Source organism: Leptosomus discolor, chromosome 5 (assembly GCF_034619465.1).
Source record: "Leptosomus discolor isolate bLepDis1 chromosome 5, bLepDis1.hap2, whole genome shotgun sequence".
Classification (NCBI taxonomy): domain Eukaryota; kingdom Metazoa; phylum Chordata; class Aves; order Leptosomiformes; family Leptosomidae; genus Leptosomus; species Leptosomus discolor.
In genome coordinates this window covers 19669138-19690096 of record NC_141395.1, presented here as the reverse complement: position 1 = coordinate 19690096, position 20959 = coordinate 19669138, and the positions used below count along the sequence as shown (strand labels likewise).

The 20959-nt window shown below is 37.6% G+C and overlaps 1 protein-coding gene across 3 annotated transcripts in view; it reads left to right on the top strand.

Annotated features, from left to right (window-relative positions):
* Nucleotides 1–20959, top strand: part of KCNH7 (potassium voltage-gated channel subfamily H member 7) — a 231112-nt gene that overhangs the window by 166520 nt on the left and 43633 nt on the right. For all 3 annotated transcript variants that reach the window (XM_086464984.1, XM_086464983.1, XM_086464985.1), the window contains one exon: nt 13724–14149. In XM_086464984.1, coding sequence (XP_086321110.1) covers nt 13724–14149 — 426 coding nt within the window. The remainder of the gene's footprint in view (nt 1–13723; nt 14150–20959) is intronic.

Genomic DNA, 20959 nt, shown 5'->3' with positions numbered 1-20959 from the left:
CAGCAATTGTAAAAGATAAAAACATTCCTTCATTTCAGTAGAGCCTCTTCTCTTTGTGACAGCTGAATAGGCTAAGGCATCTGAACTGCTGCAGTGTTTTGAGAAGATTTTACAACATATGGTAGAAATGGAGCAGTTGGACAGCCCAGCTGCTTTGAAGCATGTAACCTGGATGCATCCTTAACTAATCCATGTCCTTCCCACAAGATTTACTCTTCTGAAAAAGGAGTCGCCTCGTTTCACTGAGTTGGGAAAAAGTATCCAGTATCTTCTATGAAATACACTTTCCAGAAATCAATGTTTTGTTTGATCTCTTTGTTGTTACTCCCTTGAACCAAATACTTGGTGATCTGTTCCCTGATGCTAACATGGAATGGAGCATATGATTTTTTTTTTAATACTAGATCATTCTCCAAAGCAACATTCTTTTTTTGATGCCAATAAGTGGGGGGAAATAGACAGATGAGCTTTCAGACTGTATTGTACTCTGTTCTGAGAATAAAAATTGATTAATATGTTGAGGGTGTAAGAACTAATGACCTACAAAGCAAATAAAATTGATCAAAACCAAGGTATAGGCAGAACTTAGTAAACCTCATTTCTCTAGAATAAAGTTCCATAAACACCCAAACTCCCACTTCATAGTGGATTGACTTCCGAAGTTTCTAAACTTGGTAGGTTACTCAGTTGAAATCAACAGACACCCGCCAAAACTGTTCCATGATGAACTACAAGAAGTCAAGCCCCTGCTTTGCCCCTGTCAAGCCCCACTGAGACCCAGAGAACTGGCAGAGTCCTCTGATCCACTTGACATGCACAGCCCAAAATACCTTTCACACGTGTTAGAGATGCCTTAAAAGAGCCATGAAAGGAGTCACAGTCTCTCTTCCATGTAACCTTAGAACCATACAAAAATACAGTGTGGAAGAGACCTCTAGAGGCCATCTAGCCCAACCTCCTACTCAAAACAGCATAACTTCAAAGTTAGATCAGAGTCAGGTGGTTACCATGTTAACTCAGGAAACAGTTTCTATGTTTAGGTCAGCATAAGCATATATTTTCCCAGAGAAAATCATCCAGCGATAGACAGCAATAGCACCTGGTGTGTGGAAAGAGCGAGGGAAGAGGGCAGAAAGGTGTAGATCTCGTGGGCCAGAAAGAGCTGGTGTTTTACAAGGACCATTGCTGGTGTAGATAACATTTAGGGTACTCACTTAGAAAGAAGTAGTCCCGGGTTGTAGTCCCAGAGTATTTTGCCTGTTACTTATCTTACATAAAAGACCATCTGTTAAAAAATCCACGGAAACAGCCCTGGGCACCAGGGGCTCAGACTCAGGACTCCCTCCCTCCCTGTCTGAGTGCCTTTACCCTCGAACGGTCTGGATTCTGACCTCTGTTCTAGTGCCAGACACCTCATATGTATGCACTGTAGTACCAATGTTGGATCTAGCCACAAAATGCCATAACCTGGGCAGGTAATATTTAGCATTTATCTGAAATTACGTATTCACTCCTGTTAAGAGACATTTTCTTCAGACAAAAAATGCAGCTAGTTCAGCCAACAGCTTAATATTGATTTCTTGCAAGTAATGAGTTTCCCTTTTAGCATAATACTAGCTATTGCACAAAGTGAAAAACTGGTGGGTAATTTGAAAGATTAACTTTTTCAAGGAAATGGTTAAGTTCCCACACATCGCTAATGAGAGAAATTGATGAATAAACTAAATGTGAGAGCAGAAATTTCCTGCAATTTGCAGCTAGTAAGGTGATGATATAACTGGTGATAATTACAAAGCAGTTATCTTTTACTACTGATGAGAAAGTAGATGGCCTTAAGCAAGCAGGGACAGCAGCAAGGCTATTATTCTTTTGGCTTGAGCAGGGAGAAGCAGGTAGGAGAGATGCATGTGGATTGGTTGGTTTTGATGTATTGACAGCTGAGGAAAATATTTTCTGGTTAGGGTTTGGTTTTTTATTCATAGGATTAGAAACAGTAAGAAAAAGACTAGTCAGGACAGTATGTTTAATGAATTCTGAACACCCTCAAAATTAGTAAGACAAATGAGAATGTCATTCTTCTCATCTATTATCTGTTACGTGTTAGAACGGGGATAGTGCTTTCAGCTTGTGACTGGTAACAGGATCAATAGAGAAATGCGTACCCAGAATAGTTCAGAGATAATGCTTTTCAGAAAAAAAAAAAAAAAAAAAAAGGAGAAACACTCCTTAAATCATGCTAAAATATCAATATAATCGCAATAAGGAAAAATCAGGAACCAGCTGTATGAATCAAAAATCAAAGGGTCATTGAATCCCAAATATTATGTTTATGAAATAGTGTGCTAATCAGTGTGGTAGCATGTAGTTAAAGCATTTATTGAGCTTTACAGGTGGTATAGGTGATAATGAGCATAAAATCAATGAGCATAGCACCACAAAAATCTCTAGAAAATATTTACTAAAAGTGGCTCGTTCAGGCCATCTAGAGTGTAGAAATGTACTGTAAAATTCAAATCTATGTGAAATAAAGAACCTAAATTGCATGAACACTTAGTTGATATCCATAGTACATAGAGAAATCAAAGCATTTATTCTTCCTGATATCAGGGTGGCCTTGTATGAGATTTATCTTAGATAAGTCTGTTTTCCTTGGCAGGTGAATAAATCTTTCATTGTAGCACATGGTGGGATTGTTATTAAGGTATTTCAGGCGTATTTTTAAGTTTAAGCTTCCTGTTCAAAGAATTGTCAAGCTGGCATGAGAAGGTATGTTCAGCTCCAGACAGCCTGTTCAGAATACTGCTACTAAAGGAGAAACATCTATTAAATGGGAAGAAAAGTTCTTCATTTCACAGCTTTCCATTTTTTTCTAATCTAAGTACCTATCCTCTTTGAAAATGGTCCACTTTCTAAATTAATTCTATTAATTATGAAGAAACCTACTCTCTTTCGAAACAAAAGAATTGCTGTATGGTATGGTCTCACATTTGTACCAATCTGTTCCGTTCAGAGAAGTTTTGTTTCACTGGGTTTATAGGTGGGTTAACAATGGAAGCCTATAACTGAAGGAGAGTAACATCTTTTACTGCAGGTTAGTCTCTAACAATGTTAGTTGCTGGATTTGGAAGTGAGCAAAAAATCAGTGCCTGTGCCTTATGGTCATCCTGTAGAATTTGTTAGCCCAGCTTATTTGGATTATTTTTGTTAGGATAGCGTGCAGACTGCAGCCTCTTCCCAGATTTTCAAAATTACAAAATGGAAATTTTCCGGAAACTAAAGTTTGCTTATTTTGCTGATTATGGAAAAAAAATGTTTACATTGAAACTGAAGGTTAAACTTAAATATGAATGCGTGCATAAGGATCTTTTCTCCCTTTCTCCATTACTGCTGACAGTTGTGTCAGTAAGTACTGTAATCATAGAACCAAACTACAAATGTAGCTGCTTCATTTTCACTTGATGCACTTCAGATGTTACAGCTTTTATGCTCTTCTCTAGCTGCATCAAAATATTTGGCACCTAACAAACCCATATAAATGGGTAATAATGAAAGATACAATTTTCATAAATATTGTGAGGAAGACAAGATAACATCAACAAGCACAAAATCAACTTTGTTTTGTTGTCATGCCATGAACAAATGATAGAAAATATCTTTTGAGTGACTAAAAAAGACAGCAATAATGTAAGCCCGTATTACAAATGTGACCCTTGATGTTTTGTTGTCAGACATATAAATGCTTGTTAACAGCAACAAATAACTCACAAACTCTTTAGCATTTTGAAGGATAGCATTTTCTGTCTTCTGAAATAACACCTGATAGTAAATATTAAGGAGGGTTACACAACTTTTAATGCATATTCTAAATACATATTAAAATAGTCATTTGATAATATCTGCTTCTTTGATAATCTATGTATTACTAATTTAAGATTTAAAGTTCAGTAAAGCACACCCAATAAATCTGTGTGCTTCTAAGTGTTGCTGTGATGATGCATTACCCACTAATATGAAAGTAATTACATACTGACTGGCAGGAAGAGGCTCCTGAGGTTTAAGATCTATAAGTCTTTTCTTAACTTTTTTAGGAAAATAATGGATGGAAAATGACTATAAAAATGCTTCCTCTCTTTTAATATCTATCTTCAGGAGAAAATAAATGATAGGTTAGACACAGTGAGTTTTCTAAATTATTACATGTATTCGAATTTGGCGAAGTGATTTTGTTTGACAGTAACATCCACAGAAATATTATTTCCATAAAACCTGCACAATTTTACTGAACAAACACGAGAAAAAGGCTATTCTACTGCTTTAATCTCATAGCATACATAACTTTCCTTGACAATTTGAAGATTTTGGGTTACTGTGTATTTAAATATCTTTTCCCAAATAGATTTACCTAATTGTTTGATGGTCTTATGAAAATGTGGCACTTCATGGCCTCAGTCCTGTAAGGCATTCAGCACTCCCAGGAAGTCCCAGTGCTCTCAGATCTGAGTCAGACTTGACAGTTTTCATCATCACTGAGGAAGGATGTTGCCCTATTAAATGGAGACAGACTGGGTGACATTTTTTGAGGAATCCTTAAGTCTTTAAGACCAAGAATAGTTTTGTAATTCTCTTCACATGGAAGGTCAAACTACTTGATAATAAGGCCTGCCTCTTTACTTTGTGTTGTGGTATTAGTTGAATTCTCTGATGTACTATTACATTTCTGGAATTTTCAGTGTTCATGGATATCATTCCGTTCATATATTGCAAGCACTATTGAGAGTCCAGTAATTGTGCAATACAGCATCAACCCAATCACTGTATGCAGATGAGTGATGTCACTGATGGACACATATACTGTGTGGGTGTGGGCTTCAGCCATGGGATCAGATCTTAAATTTGTTCTCTGTTTCATCCTATGTTTTAGATGACATGATGTAAAATATTATTGTTGCTTATCTAAACACCACATTCATGAGTATAATGAAATGTATTTTAGTGACAATCCTAAATAGAAAATATGGAGAGCAGAGGAGAAAGATATACAGAGAGATAATTTTTAATTCTAAAAATACTGAAATGAAAATTTATGATACATGGAAGAAGAAACATCAAGTAAAAGCTTTTCTGCAGTTCAGGCTGATCCTTATATATCTACCCCATTTTACAATTATACATTCTAATTCATATATTTGTATCATTTTTAAAAGCGTCTTCTGAAAGACCTTTAACTTCCAGCTCGAATGCAACTTGCTATCACAGTTCCATCGACAGGGAAGCTACAGAAGACTTAAAACAGGGACAGCAAAGAGCCATGCAAGACCCTGTTGGCAGCATATTACTTGCTTAGTGTTTCCTACAAGCCTTCCCAGCAAAGGCTGAAAAACAGCATTTCTCTCCTCTCTTGGAGGAAACGAGCAATTTAAAACAGGTGCTTTGAAGTAAGCTTGAGATGACAGTCTTTCCATCTGAAAAGGCTTGCAGCCTCAGCTACACAAATTGTACACATTACAGTGCGGAAGATTAAAGAGGAATCAGAGCACCAGAAAGCAGGCATGCAGGCAGCAAAATATTCACCAGTACCAGTGAGTCCATATCAATAACTTCAAAGATGAAGTTGTAACTGAACTACCTAAGGCAGAGATAGAACGATTCAACCAACATAACTTGAACAGTCACTGCAGCAGTGTTACACTCTTGGTGCACAAGACCTTTTTAAATCAATGTCAGTCTCTATTCCTTGTGGATTTTCCCGTATCAAATTAGCGATTTTTATGGCAATATTTCAAGAGGTTATGTCTAGGTCTCAGTTCGAACTTTTCTTTTTCTTAAATTTTAACACCACTAAACTAACAGCATTAATGTTCAACTTCACTGAAATGTTTTGGACATTTATTATAAAAATTACTTAATGATGAGTCAAATAGATTCCACATACCACTTAAAACTTACACTTTTTTTCTTTTTTTCACACTATCTCATTGCCTACTGAATTGCAGTTTCTCCAGAATAGTAGTTTACTGAATAACCAAAAACCTTTCCAGTCTTTCTACATTTCAGTTAGGTTGAGAATGCCACAAAGTCTGTCTTCGGCTAATGCAAGAAAGTTTTATTTAGTAACAGACAGACTTCTGGAATAAAAATTATTAAAATGCACTAACATAAACTGGATTACAGCTTTCCAATATTCAGCCATCAATAACAAAAGTGCTGTTTCAACGCCTACCTAAAATTACACTTGGTGAATATGTGGGCATAGTCTAAAAAGACAAAACAAAACTATTATGCTATTCCTGACCCTGAAAAGAAATATTGAGCCCCTTGTTTAAATAAGAAAGATTCATATCCTCTTGTATCTGAAATCCCAAATGGGAAACATATAGCACAGGGAAGGACAAGTCATATTTTCACATAGAGGCAGATTTTCTTTAAGGGAAGCTTAACTTAAAAAATATGGAAGCCATTAAAATGCTGTGTTATCAGACCTCATGGGTACACTTCAAACTGTCTGATAAAGTTAAGTATCAGCATTATATACAAATTGTCATACTACATAATTTTAAAGCATTTAATACAGACAAAAGAGTAAAACAAGACAACAAATATTGATACTCCCTACCACTAGTATTACTTGGTGAAGAAGATATTCTTTAAGAATTCTCCTTTGAAAAACACGTAAAAATATCATTTACATGTAAATGCTGATGTGAGAAAGCAGTATATAATGCTGTGTTTGGAGGGCGCACTAAATCAAAAGCACTTCATCTTTCTTGTAGTACTGCTGTAATCTTATTAGTTGTTCATGTCAGTATCAAGGAAGACAATAATCAAGATGACTGATACACGAAAGACCGTTGAAGTCTTCTGAGGAATTAGGTAATGCCTACCATCAGGGAGCAAATGTTGATTTGATTTCCATTTGCTCAGTAATATTTGTGTAATATTTGTTTTTAGGTCTTTTTAGATTCAGAGATCTCCTTAGGAGGTCCAGTCTGTAGGGTCTCATGGTAATGGTACAAGTAGAGAAGAAAAGGGAAGAGAAGTCCTTGCTAGTTATAGCTTAGTAGCTTGAGTAGAGTTAATACACCAGGGAAAAGAAAGCCAGGAAAGGTTACATCAAGAGAGTTCCACAAATCTAATAAAATCTCCAATGCAAAATCATACCCTCTTTTAAAGCTGAAGTAATACTGCTTCATTTTTTGAACTGCACTATCATTCAGATTTAAGGTCTAAGGTCATGATAAAAAGGGTTAATTATTACAGGAATATGGCTTTCACTTCTGTGTCTGCTTCACAATTCTCATTTCTTTTGTTTTCCCAGTTTTTCCTGTTCAATACTGTTACTGGCCTTGTTAATAAAGATCTGAAAATGAGTTCAAAACTACATGTTCAAAGGAAGAGATTGTCCTTAAGGTCTAAGGGGGGTTGGAAAATATTGTCAGTGTTCATTCTGCATCATAAGCTGCTTCAGAAAGCGAACAGGAATAGTAACCTAGCTTTAGTCAACCATAGAAGATGCTACCTTCCTTGATTTCCTAGTCACCAACAATGAACTTGTAGAGAGTTAAAAATGTTGCTGGAAAAAAAAAAAATCCAAATATCTTTTCATGTTTTGTGAAATTACTTAGAGGTCATAGAATTAAATAATTTTAACATTTTATATCAATGCGTGGACTGGTAACATCTTCCATAGTTTTACACAAGATGTTTTATGGGTGAGATAAATGTTTATTTTAAAGTCCCCAAGTGATTTGGAACTATATTTATAGTTTGTGTTGTATTAAAGGTTTATGAAATTCTCTTAACATGAAAGGTGCTATGCAAGAGCTAACGTTGTTAGTACAAGCTTTACTTTAATCCATCCGTGGCAAAAGCAGCAGTGACGAAACAGTATTTAGTACTGCATATAACTACATCATTTAAATATACAGTTCATATGAGACACACTCTGTCATAAGACATAGGAAAGTACCTTTCTGAAAAGCTGATTCATTAGGCTTTGCATCTATCAAAATTCCACATCTACCTTTCACATAGACATACACTGTATCCATCTACCTTATAACTGTTGGGATTCCCCCTACCCCATATATCTCTTATTTTGCTACCTTTAAACATTGCTTTTTGTTTGAAGTGTCTGGATGTGCATGAGTTTTGTCCAGGATGAAAGGTCTTGCCTAGATTCTGAATATGCTACATATTGTTTGTGTGAGTATACATAAATCATGTACCTGCTGTCTGTTTGGAAATATACAGCACAAAAATATTGTGAATTCTTAGCAAAATGCAGAAGGCCAATGCTTTCTGAATAACTTGCCTATAGCACCTGGACTGTGCAATCACAATATGCTCACAGAATTAGTTTAGTGCTTCTTGAAAGCATCAGGCATGCTTTCTGGTTGTTCTCCATGTTCGTGCACTTTACATAGCACCACAGTTGCTTGGAGAGCCGTGGTCCAGAGTATAATAACCCTTCCCCACACTTGCTTTCTTGCAGTGCTAGAATAACTAGAAAACTGTAAATCCACGCAGTGGTTTGACGGAAGTAGTTCTTTAACAATTCATGGTGGTGTTCACAACAGATGGCTTGTCATTTATTATTTCTGTTATGATTTATTAAAACACTATTATGCTTCTTCATTTCTAGTTCTTCAGTTTTTACTGTATGCATTTGCATTCTTTAACAAATTTAGATTGAAAATGCCTCATAACAAAACTTATGAATATACATGTGATACATAGCAATATGGGTCTCTTAAAGTCTCTTGAAACTGCAGTTTGCATAATAACAAAAATGAAGTGTTTTCATGCAGGAATAAAAATAAACTGGAAAGTGTCCCCATTAAGTTATAAATTCAAAATTAAAATGAAAAGAGGATAAATATTTGTGTGAATTAATCTTAAAAATAAAAATAATCAACTAAATTTAGAGGAGTAATAATGATGATATCTCATTGCTGTGGTAACAGCTTCTATGAATGCTTTCCACTCATTATCCTTTGCAAGACACCTCAGTTTAGTAGGTAAATATTATTCTCTCTACTTGACAGAAGTTAGAGTGGTTAAATGTCAGCTTGCCTAAGATGACTGAGAAACTCAATGGCAGAGACCACAATATAATTCTCAGATCATCCTACATCTTGCCTAGAGTTTTGCATACATATTCTATTTTATAAAAGAAATTGTACAGGGAAGAACTTTGTGTTTCTCCAAGAAGTGTCAAACACTGATGCTGCGTGTGGTGCTGCAGAGCCTATAACAAGAGTCCACAACACAAACCAGTTATCCAGTGAAGCATACAGCAAATCTGCTACAAAGCACATCATCCCAGTTTGGCTCCTTAACACTTCACCAAGAAACACTACGCAAAACAGAGTCTTTTGAATACAGCACAGGGCAGAAATGTTACCCAATACCATCTTGAGGGGAAAGACGTTAGAACTGTCAAAAAAGATAACACCACTCTTTGTGTGTAATCCATTTTAAAGTGATAAAGACTTACTGAATCTTTTTTTTTTAATTAATTATCACCTGATAGTACCTCTGATATATACACTTCCTTCCTCCTTTTGCTTAACAGAACAGCAGCCATTAATAAATTGTCGTTCTTCTTAAATATCTTTTCTTTCAGTTTCAGTGAACTACTGTTATCTTTGAGAAATTAAAGCTACCAAAGCCATCAGAAAGATAAATCTGTCCAAATCTGTGTGAATTTATGACGATTACTTTGATCTCACTCCATGTTGTTCTGAGTATCTGATTGCAGCCCTTCTGTAAGTGCCACCTTGAACCTGCGATCTTAGAAAGTGAACATATGAACCTAAAAAGAGCAAAAAACGTTCACCAGCCCTATTGGTGTGAAACAGCTGAAGCAAGACTCCGAGTCAAAAAATGTGTTTTAATGAAGAGTCTTCTAACTTGCAGCAATGCTGATTTAACAGTGAATGGGATAAACAGGAACACACAGGAGAAATTTAATTTTAGATCAGGGCTCTTTACTCAAAGGCAAAATACAATACAGTTTATTTAACTTCGAAATTTTCTCAGTATAGAATAAATCTTATCACCTAATACTGCTTGTTAAACACACCAGCTGTAAATACATTCTTGCTTTCACCAGTAAAACAAGTGTGAGACGGTCTTTGACTAAAGTTGAATACCCCTACATTTTTTTAAGAGAAAACCCATTGCAGCTAGTATGACTTTTGCTACTTAGCATTGTAGTCTTCTCTTTAGTAAGATGCAAGGAAACTTGGCTTTCTCATCATATAATGTGCCAAGTTTCAGAGACTTTTTAACACTGCAATGTTTTAGTCTTGTCCCAGCGCTGCTCCTTACTCTTAAAAATATCTCATTCCCTAAGCCACCTGTTTCACAATCTAAACTATAAGGAGAGTTTCACTGTCCATAAGAGATAAGGTAATAAAATGTCTTTTCACTAACAGTGAATTTGTCAACATCTATTTTAAGCAAATGGAAATAGTAAAGGCCTTTTGAGTGGATTGCTAAGTACACTGAAGTCTTCCATCTAGCCAAGATGGCCAAGATTGGCCAACACCAGTACCCAAGCCTTGCAATGATATCATACAACAGGCAAAGGATAAATTCACCTCATATTCAGTCTGTTGAAACTGCCAACATGAAATCAAATAATGTGTTCTCTCTTTTTCACGTACGTGCAACTGTTACTTTTTTAATTGAGAACCAATGTCCCATCTTCCTTCTCTTGATCCAGCAAACAAAAACAGTTACATAATGAGCGTTTGTTTTCACTTCCCATTGCATGGGAGTAAGCAATGTAGAAATGTGAAGTCCTGTATCACATTATGAATATGAAGCTCACAACTGTGAGCCAGCTTGTCCTGTTGTGAGTGTTTAAGAAACTAGCATGAAAAAGTTGGGTTCATTCCTGCTGTTGTAACAGGTCTGCGTGGCAAGGTTTTGGTAGCGGGGGGGGGTTACAGGGGTGGCTTCTGTACGAAGTTACTAGAAGTTTCCCCTATGTCAGATATAGCCAATGCCAGCTGGCTTTAAGACGGACCCGCCGCTGTCCAAGGCCGAGCCCATCAGCGACAGCGTTTTTCACCTCTGTGATAACGTATTTAAGAGAGTGAAAGAGTTGTTGCGCAGCAGGAATTGCAGCGAGTGAGAGGAGTGAGAATGTGTGAGAGAAACATCCTGCAGACACCAAGGTCAGTGAAGAAGGAGGGGGAGGAGATGCTCCAGGCGCCGGAGCAGCGATTCCCCTGCGGCCTGTGGTGAAGACCATGGTGAGGCAGGCTGTCCCCCTGCAGCCCATGGGCGGTGGAGCAGATGACTGCCTACACCCCGGGGAGGACCCCCATGCCAGAGTAGGTGGATACCTGAAGGAAGCTGTGACCCCATGGGAAGCCTGCACCGGAGCAGGCTCCTGGCAGGACCTGTGGCCCATGGAGAGAGAGAAGCCCGCGCTGGAGCAGGTTTGCTGCCAGAGACCCCGTGAGGGGGGCTCACGCTGGAGCAGTCGGTTCCTGAAAGACTGCACACCGTGAAGGAGACCCACGCTGGAGCAGTTCATGAAGAACTGAACCTGTGGGAAGACTCACGCTGGAGAAGTCATGGAGGACTTTCTCCTGTGAGGGGGACCCCACATTGGAGCAAGAAAATCGTGTGAGGAGTCCTCCCTCTGAGGAGGAAGGAACAGCAGAAAACAACAGAGTGATGAACTGACCCCAACCCCCATTTCCTGTTTTCCCCCCTGTGCCGCTGCAGGCAGAGGAGGGAGAAAAATCGGGATCGAAGTTAAGCCCAGGAAAGGAGGGAGGGGTGGGGGGAAGGTGTTTTAAGATTTGGTTTTATTTCTCATTACTCCTCTCTGAGTTAATTGGTAACAAATTACATTTCCCTTCAGTCGAGTCTGTTTTGCCCGTGACAGTAAATGCTGAGTGATCTCCCTGTCCTTATCTCAACACCACAAGCCTGTTGTTGTTTTTTTTTTTTCTCTCCCCTGTCCAGTTAAGGAGGGGAGTGATAGAGTGGTTTTGGTGGGCATCTGGCATTTTGGTCAGGGTCAACCCACCCCAGCTATGATCACTTTTATACTGCTGTTCCCTCATTTTGCCCAGTTGATGGGGTTTTTTCACTTCTCAGTTTCACCTCAGTCAGTCTAAACCAACATAGGAATAAATGTAACTAAAATGAGAATAGGAGGCAGCTTTCAGGGAAACGAGTCCAATTTACATTATGTGTTGCTCTGAAGTGAAGCACACTGGCTGGAATTTTCAAGCAACTGCAAGAAACTTGTGAAGTAAGCTTTATTGTTCTTGTTGTCTAATCCATTTCCTTTATTGTCTGAAAAACCAGCAGGAGAACACTGATATAAATTTTATAAATAGCAGTTCCCTTGCCACATATACTCCCACTGCTCTCAAATACTAAGAAAACATTCTTGTCGGCTCACCAGGTGGGGGTCTGAAAGTATTAAGATTGCTTAAGAGACTTAGCAATGCCTATGTTTCAGCTTGCTGTCAGCTAGTGTGTTTAATGCATAAAAATATAGCTAGCACCATTAGTTAAGTGCAAGTCCTAGTTACAATATAAAAAATAGATGAAGAGCCTCTACCATCACCTCAGCATGGTGCTTAATGGCTGCTTGAATGTACCATATAATCTTTTGGATGGCTTAATTTTTTCCTTCTTCACAGTTCAAAGGAGAAGAGTGGTTATTAACCCTGGTGTTCTCACAACATTTTCAGAGTAGAACTTCACTGAATAAGAAGTGCCACTTAGATTACTAAGGGCAGGATCTAAGGTTTATACAACACTTGCTGTTGGAAAGTTAAACAGAAAAGAGCGTGCTGACCCTCATAGTCTTCTATGATTACATTTGAGGAGGATGAAATTCCTCAATCTTGAACAAGCTGAAATCTCAAATCCCAAACTACTTACTGCTAAACAATAGGGTAGTAATAGTGGGCAATGTTGCTAACAAGGTGTTTCTCCTTCCAGTCATCATTTCATTTCAGTATAATTATTAATTTTAATTGCCTTTGAAATATCTGTTTTTCTAAACAGCCTTGGTTTTGATTAGCAGGGGGATAAGGAATAAGTAGAAGTAACCAGTGGTAAATGGGTATAAGATTTCTTGAATACGTCACTTGCCCAAATGGGTAGTAACTGAAGGTTGTCACCATCTTATATTTGTTCATTGGTCTGTGTAAATGGCGATGTGAGTCCCACAGGATTTGGAGAGCTCTTGCAGATGATAATAATTAACATTATTGCTGACAGTCTCTGTAACTATGCCAAGCATTGAAGGGATGAAAACGTAATTTACCTTCTTATCCTTAAAGGTTTTGTTCCTTCATGTTAGTGTTCAGTCAGACTAGTGGAGCAGCCAAAGGAAATTTGTTTTATCTGGTGCCCATATTCTGCCACTTCTTTGCAACAAAGCAAACATTTCAGCTTCTAGAGCCAGCCAATCAAGCAGTGCTTACAAACATAATCCCTTCCAAATAAAATTGAAAGCCAACTTAGATAACACCAACAGATAACAAATCCATACTTTTAAAGGAATGATAACAAGCTTTAGGCATTGACAAAAGCAGAAGTGAAGCAAAAGGCAGCACTTCTGTGGTACCCTTCTTTGTCACACCTTCAGCTGTACTAGACCTATAGAGTCTTTTACAGTGAATTTAAGCTGACAAGAACAGATTTGCAAATTATTGACCTGGTATGTTTCTTATTCTAGGTTCTATCCTTAGGGGCTGATGTTCTACCAGAATATAAACTCCAGACACCTCGCATCAACAAGTTTACTATATTGCACTATAGTCCTTTCAAAGCCGTCTGGGACTGGCTCATTTTGTTGCTGGTAATATACACCGCCATATTCACCCCTTACTCTGCTGCCTTCCTTCTGAATGATAGTGAGGAACGGAAGAGGAGAGAGTGTGGATATTCTTGCAGCCCACTGAATGTTGTAGACTTAATTGTGGATATTATGTTTATCATTGACATTCTAATAAACTTCAGAACAACATATGTAAACCAGAATGAAGAAGTGGTAAGTGACCCAGCAAAAATAGCAATTCACTACTTCAAAGGCTGGTTCCTAATTGACATGGTTGCTGCAATACCTTTTGATCTGCTGATTTTTGGCTCTGGCTCTGAAGAGGTAAGCTTAAATGAATAAGAAATCTTAAATCTTAAATTTTGACTTTAACCAAAATATTTAACTACAATAATCTGTATATTCTAATATATATTTTTGCTTCTCAGTTAATAGGCTGTTTGGTAGTTCCACTCCATCATTTAAAGTTAAAATAAAGTTAAATCTTTCTTAGTAGAGTAATGTAGAATATTAGCTTTCATTGACAGGAGAACAAGTTGAATGATTCAGCTGGTATTTTTCCACTATACCGTGTTTGATACTGTCTTTACAAATAATGAAGTAAATATATCATGTATGAATGCTTTTATTTAAGAACTGCTCCTTTGATTTGCTGCTTGCTTTGTAAAAACTGTTCATAATGCATATAAGTGTTGTGTAGGCATTAAAGCATGAAAATAAATTTTCTCTGTTCAAAATCTTTAGATCAGTTGTTTACTCAGTGTAAAACAGATTAGTTGTAGTCTAAATGATACCAGTTAACAATAAGATTTGGCTCTTGTCTATTTTGTCAAGAATATGGACTACCAAAAGAAAGAAAAAAAGATTATATGGAGTTAAACCTTGCCAGGCATGGCTAATGTCCTCACCCTATCTGTACAATAGGTTAAAAAAGCATTCAATAGATGCATCCAAAAATTGCCCAAAAGTGTTTAAAACATACACTATGTTCTGGATGCCTGACCCAGTTCTGCCTCCTTCCAAAGAATTTTATTTAGTTTAAGAAGGGCTAAAGTTATAACATATTTTTTGATGAGCAGTGAACTGACAGGTAGAGAATTGTGGTTTTTTGTGATACATAGAAGACAGCAGTTAAAAAAAAAAAAAAGCAGCAAACCAAGCAAAATATGATCCATTCACTTTTCAAAGGACACAAATCCATTTCTTTAAAATATCATTTCACACATATTGACATAAGGGAAACAGACAGTTTAGGTTTGTCGACCATATGGGCCTCTCATTAATTGAGAAGAGAAAGGTGAAAACTACAAATTAATCAGCAACCTTTAGCATGAAAACTTACTGTTCTGACTCTATGCCTCTGTGTCACAATACAGAATGCCAAAACTTTTTCATTTTAAAATTAATTCCTTTTTATTAAAGTCATTTGCTGTGACAGCAAATATTTTTATGTCCACCTCAAAAGCCTTATCTGAACTCTGAGCAAACCAAGCATACCCTAGCTATCCTCAGAAATTACATGTAAACTTAATTAAGTATGCCTTTAAGGGTCAGTATAAAACAACTGGCACATACCGATGTGCACCTTGGGAGTCTTGTGAGCGTATTAAGTCTTGAAAATTTCAGAAGTAGGGTGAACATCAGTCATGCTTTTCTTAAAATAATTTTCTTGAATTTTGTATAATGAGAATGTTTTTCTGTCTCCCCTACTTCTGAAAAATCATTATAATGATAGAAAGCAGTCATAGAAATCAATAGTAATGTTCCTAATCAATAGATATTCTTACTAATTTGAACATGAGTGTACACACTCAAGGTAAATGAGGAATCTGGAAAATCATGTAGGTAATAGCATGCAGTAGAAATAGATGTTGTTAAGGGAATGCAATAAGAGAGAAAGTATCATAAAGGATGGAGGGCACATATTAATAGCTCTCTTACCAAAAGAGAACTTTTCTATTCAGAAAGTGACTGAAAAGCTCAGAGATTCAAGAGAAACTTTGATCACTTTTTGCATTCATTTTCTGTGGTAGGTCTCAGTGTTTCTGCAGATTTTTTTCTGTGGTTTTGATAGCACAGACACATGAAAGAAGCATTTTAACAATGGCATTATTTCTAAGTTGGGCCACATCTTTCCCCTTCAGGTGTGGTCTGCATCCCTTTCTGATCACTGAGCACTCATCACTGCCAAAAATTATGTTCAGTGGTCGGAAGTGTAGAGCATCAAGAATTGCAACAGGGAGCAATTCCAAAGTTCGTTGAAGGAGTGCTCTTTGGATTTGACCCTGAACATCATTCTTCCACACCTCCCCTGTTACAGACACCCTTAAGAGTAAAGTGCCAAGTGCTAAAGTGATGTTAAAGGGATAACTTTAACATAAGATAACATTACAGATTAGAGGCAAACAAGTGCATTCTGGTAGGTGAGTACACAAACACAAAAACATGGAACTAGGAACAGAAATTATTGGATCATGTAATGACGTTTTCAATATTGCACATATAAGCAAACTAATTCTTTATTCCCTCAAAACCTAATTATTGGACAGTTTCACTAGCTGGAAAAACTAGTTTGTTTACCTAAGCAGCAAAGAAACGATACAGATTCTGACCAGTTCACAATACCATTGTGACTTTTTCTCATTCATGGTATTGAATGTGTAAGTCACTTTTTCTCAGCTGCTTCTTACTGCAGTTTTTCTTCCTACATTGCTATAATATTTCCCCAATGATCCCTTTTGATAGTTTAGCAAGACGCAAACATAAAACTGTTAGAATGGAGCATTTTTCATTCAATAGAATTTTTTCAGTCATAAGGTTTATCTTTTTTATGAAATCTCTCTTTTTTGTTATCTAGAGATTCTTCAAATAAGATCCCCTATGAACAATTCTATTGAACAGACTTTTTATTAAACAACATAAGCTCCAAAGAGAGCTCCATATGTGCTCACCTAGCTTTAAAACACCTTGATATCAAACTGAGTCTAGAAAGGGCAGGAGATAATAATCCAAATACCACATGCAGAACTCTCTGAATGCTTCTATTTGAGCATACTTTGTCAACCATAAGAAAGCAAGAGAGTAAGACAGTTAATTTTCCAATTTCTAAAATAGGGAACTAATATAATTTTAATACATTTTCTCTGTTTAAGCAGACTCAACTGTCTTCATTTAGTAGTTCTACCACTCAATGCCCCACCCCACCCCCAACCCAAGGAGGGAAATCGGGAAAAGGAGACCCATGGGTTGAAAAGGAAACAGATTTAACAAAATAATAATAATAAACTAGTATTAATACAAAGTACGCAAAGTTGTACTCGGCCCACGCAGTGGTGGCGAGCTGCACGCTCCCAGCAGCGGATGCCAGGCATCGAGCACTGCAAACACCACAGCTCCAGCAAACGCGTGACGGTCACCACAAGCGGGCGAGCAGGCCTCGGGAGTAGAACAACGGGTGAGACCCTCCAGGGGTGGCGACCACTGAGGAAGAGGCCCGTCCCCAGCAAACTTTCCAGTTTATAGTGAGTGTGACATTTATGGTATGGAGCACTCCCGTTGGCCATCTTGGGCCAGCTGCCCTGGCTTTCGCTCCTCCCAGCTTTAGCACCTGCTAACTCGCAACTGGTAAAGGCCTTGGTCACTACAGGGACCCGCACACCAGGCTGGCACCAACTAAAACAAAGCGTCTTATCAGCTTTGCTCTCATTGAATCTGGTGCTGCAGCCTTCCCAAAAATGCAGCTTTGCTGAACAGAACATTGATTCTATCATTCTGTCCCAGCAAAACCGGGACATCAACACAAAACTATTATGTCCGGTAGGATCTGGCGGTGCTGGTCGACAGCCAGCTAAACATGAGCCAGCAGTGCGTCCAGGCAGCCAAGAAGGCCAACAGCATCCTGGCCTGTATCAGAAATGGCATGGGCAGTAGGAATAAGGAAGTGATCGTGCCCCTGTACTCAGTACTGGTGAGGCTGCACCTCGAATACTGTGTGCAGTTTTGTGCCCCTCACTAAAAGAAGTACGTTGAGGTGCCGGACTGTGTCCAGAGAAGGGCAACGAAGCTGGTGAAGGGTCTAGAGCACAAGTCTGATGAGGAGTGGCTGAGGGAACTGGGGTTATTTAGCCTGGAGAAGAGGAGCCTGAGGGGAGACCTTATCGCTCTCTATAACTGCCTGAAAGGAGGTTGTAGTGAGGTGGGTGTTGGTCTCTTCTCCCAAGTAACAAGCGATACGACAAGAGGAAATGGCCTCAAGTTGAACAAGGGGAGGTTTAGATTGGACCTTAGGAAAAATTTCTTTACTGAAAGAGTGGTCAAACGTTGGAACAGGCTGCCCAGGGAGGTGATGGAGTCACCATCCCTGGAGGTGTTTAAAAAAATGTGTAGATGTGGCACTTTGGGACATGGTTTAGTGGCCATGGTGGTGTTGGGCTGATGGTTGGACTTGATGATCTTAGAGGTCTTTTGCAACCTAATGATCCTGTAATTCTATGGTAAACCATTGTCTTTTTTTGGTTTATTGTAAATGTTAAGTGGCATTCCTGATACCTGAGAAGATACCTGCTCAGCTGAGGAGTCTGTGTTGGATTTTAAACAAATAATAGTTGCAGTGGCACAGCTCCTTAAAGCACACAGAGAGATGATGTCCATGTAGAAGTGGAATGCTGCTTAAGATTAATAGATATTTTTGGACATATGCATTTAAAATAACGTGCTTTTTAATGTATTGATCAGCTTTTCACTTCCAAGACAGGGAAAAATCAGATGGATATACAGACAGCCAGAGTTTCTTCCCTTTCATCTAGAAGCTACTGCAATAAAACACAAACAAGTCATGGTAACAGCTTCAGCAAGAAAATTCTCATATTTATAGTTTTATTAAATTGAAGCCAGAGAGAACACTCAACTGAAATATGCAGAAAAGCATGAAAGCTTTTGCTGTTTGTACAAATAACAGTGATCAGAGCTATTTTACAGAACATAATTTAAAAGCCTATCAACAGGAAAAATTCTGCCTTAGAAAATAAAAATAAATACATCAAGGTGCTCTTGTTCTTCTCTTAGTTTTGACATCTTCACTTCACTACACAGTGTATCTGTTAAAGAAAACTGAAAAGAAGAATCCCACACCTCTAGCATTAGAGATTGTACTTCATAGACCTGACTGCATCTCCACTGATAGAATCAGTACTTTACCCCCTTCCAAATCAAAATATATTCAAAAATTAAGCTCAGAAAACATCTCAGGAAACGAGTAATACATTTTCCTGTACTCAGTTTAGCAATTTACTAGGAAAACCTCTTTCAATTAATTTCAAGTCTTTTACACTGAAGACTGCACAGCTGATTGTACAATCTGTCTGCCTTTGCATTAGCAACTCTGTGGGCTGAGTACAGTCCAGGATGATGCAGCATTAGGGTACCAGGATGATGCAGCATTGGAATAGAGTCTCTGACAGTTACTTAGGTGGCTGGTAATATCAGAGAAGTATTTAGTATCAACTTGTTCTTACCTTGACTATTTTGCGAGATGAAGCAACAAGGAACCCCAACACTGCTTAAGCAGGCAGTTATTTATAGGCCGTTTTGGCCATCCTTTATCAATGGCACTGGAAGTACCAGTACCCTGCTATAAATAAGAAGTTTTGGTTAGTTGAAATATTTTTAATTGCTGTATGTACTAACATTTTCAGTATCATGATGCATACTGTATAAAGATCTTCAACAATGGCACAGTGCTCAGAAGAGGCTATTAAGGTAATGAAGCATCGACTGAAAGGCCAAACTCTGGCATATATTAGAGATTTCTCCAAGAGAGAGAAAAGAGTTAACTGTCCTTCATGCTATCGTTCTCATATGTAATGGATTTATTTACAGGCTGCAAAATAGGTAGAAGGTTGATGATGTTTTTAACATAAAATGTAGGTGACAGGAAATTATTGAGAAACTGAGGACCTTGCAACACCGGGAAGCTGGAAAGGACCCTAGCAGATGAAATACTGTGTAAGCAAGCGCACATTAATGCACATTGGAAGAGACAGCCTGAGCTACTCATACACTTCAGTGGGTTATTTGGTTTAAAAAAAGAGACAAATAAGAGATGATGTTATAGATTTATACATTAATGATAATGGATGTTACGAAGAAAGAAAAAAAACCCACAAAAATCTAGAGGAAACCTAAGAATTTGGCTATCAGTGAGAAAGTCATGAGTCATAAATGGCTTTTTGCACAAGTAGACTACCATTTATGCAGATAATTAAGTGATACCAGCTCTCTCCTGCAGTCTGATACAATAATAACTTCTGAATGATACTCTCTGCAATCAGATAGACTGATGCCCTCCTCTTTCAAATTGTACTGTAATCAATTGCTGTCCATCAAAATAGCCCCCTGTTGTGGTCATTTCAGCATCAGGGCTTGAGAAATTGAAGGTATAAACTAATCTCGCTGTTAAGAAAGAAGACTAATCACAGTTAAGGATACTCCCCTGTAATATATAAGGATATTTTAAAATAAATTCATTGACCTATACTTAGAAAATATGGTATCCATTAACTCCTGGTTTTAGAAGGTCATTTTTTTTCCCCTGGAGAGAAAATAATTGACAAGCTTTAACCTTTCTCAAGCTTCTTATTAACAGAACTGAGTAATTATTCCAAAACAACTAAATATGTCTTCTGTGTGGTTACTTAGCTCATGGAGAGAACCATTAGGCATGCAAGAACCATTGTAGGCATGATTTATTATTTATTTTTTGTGCTATTACTAAAGCCAAAACAATAAAAAAAAAAAATACACTTCTAATCCAGGTCTCCCTCCTGTACTATACCTATGAAAAATCAAGTCATTTTAAAAGGCCAAATAGCACAATAACAAAGCAAGGACAAAATATCAAAATTGTGTTCACTATAGTGCTTAACAAGATGTTAGATTGGCAGGTTGGAGTAGATAAATAGTGCAGTGGAGAAATCTAAGCTGATCTTTTTTACTTTTCTCTATAATTTTTTTTATTTGTAATAAAAAAGTAAATTTGAGGAAACAAATTGGTTTTGGTAGAATCTATTTAAAATGGGTATTACCTTAAGACATTTATCTTTTTAATAAATCTTACCAGCTAAAAAAGACTTCTTC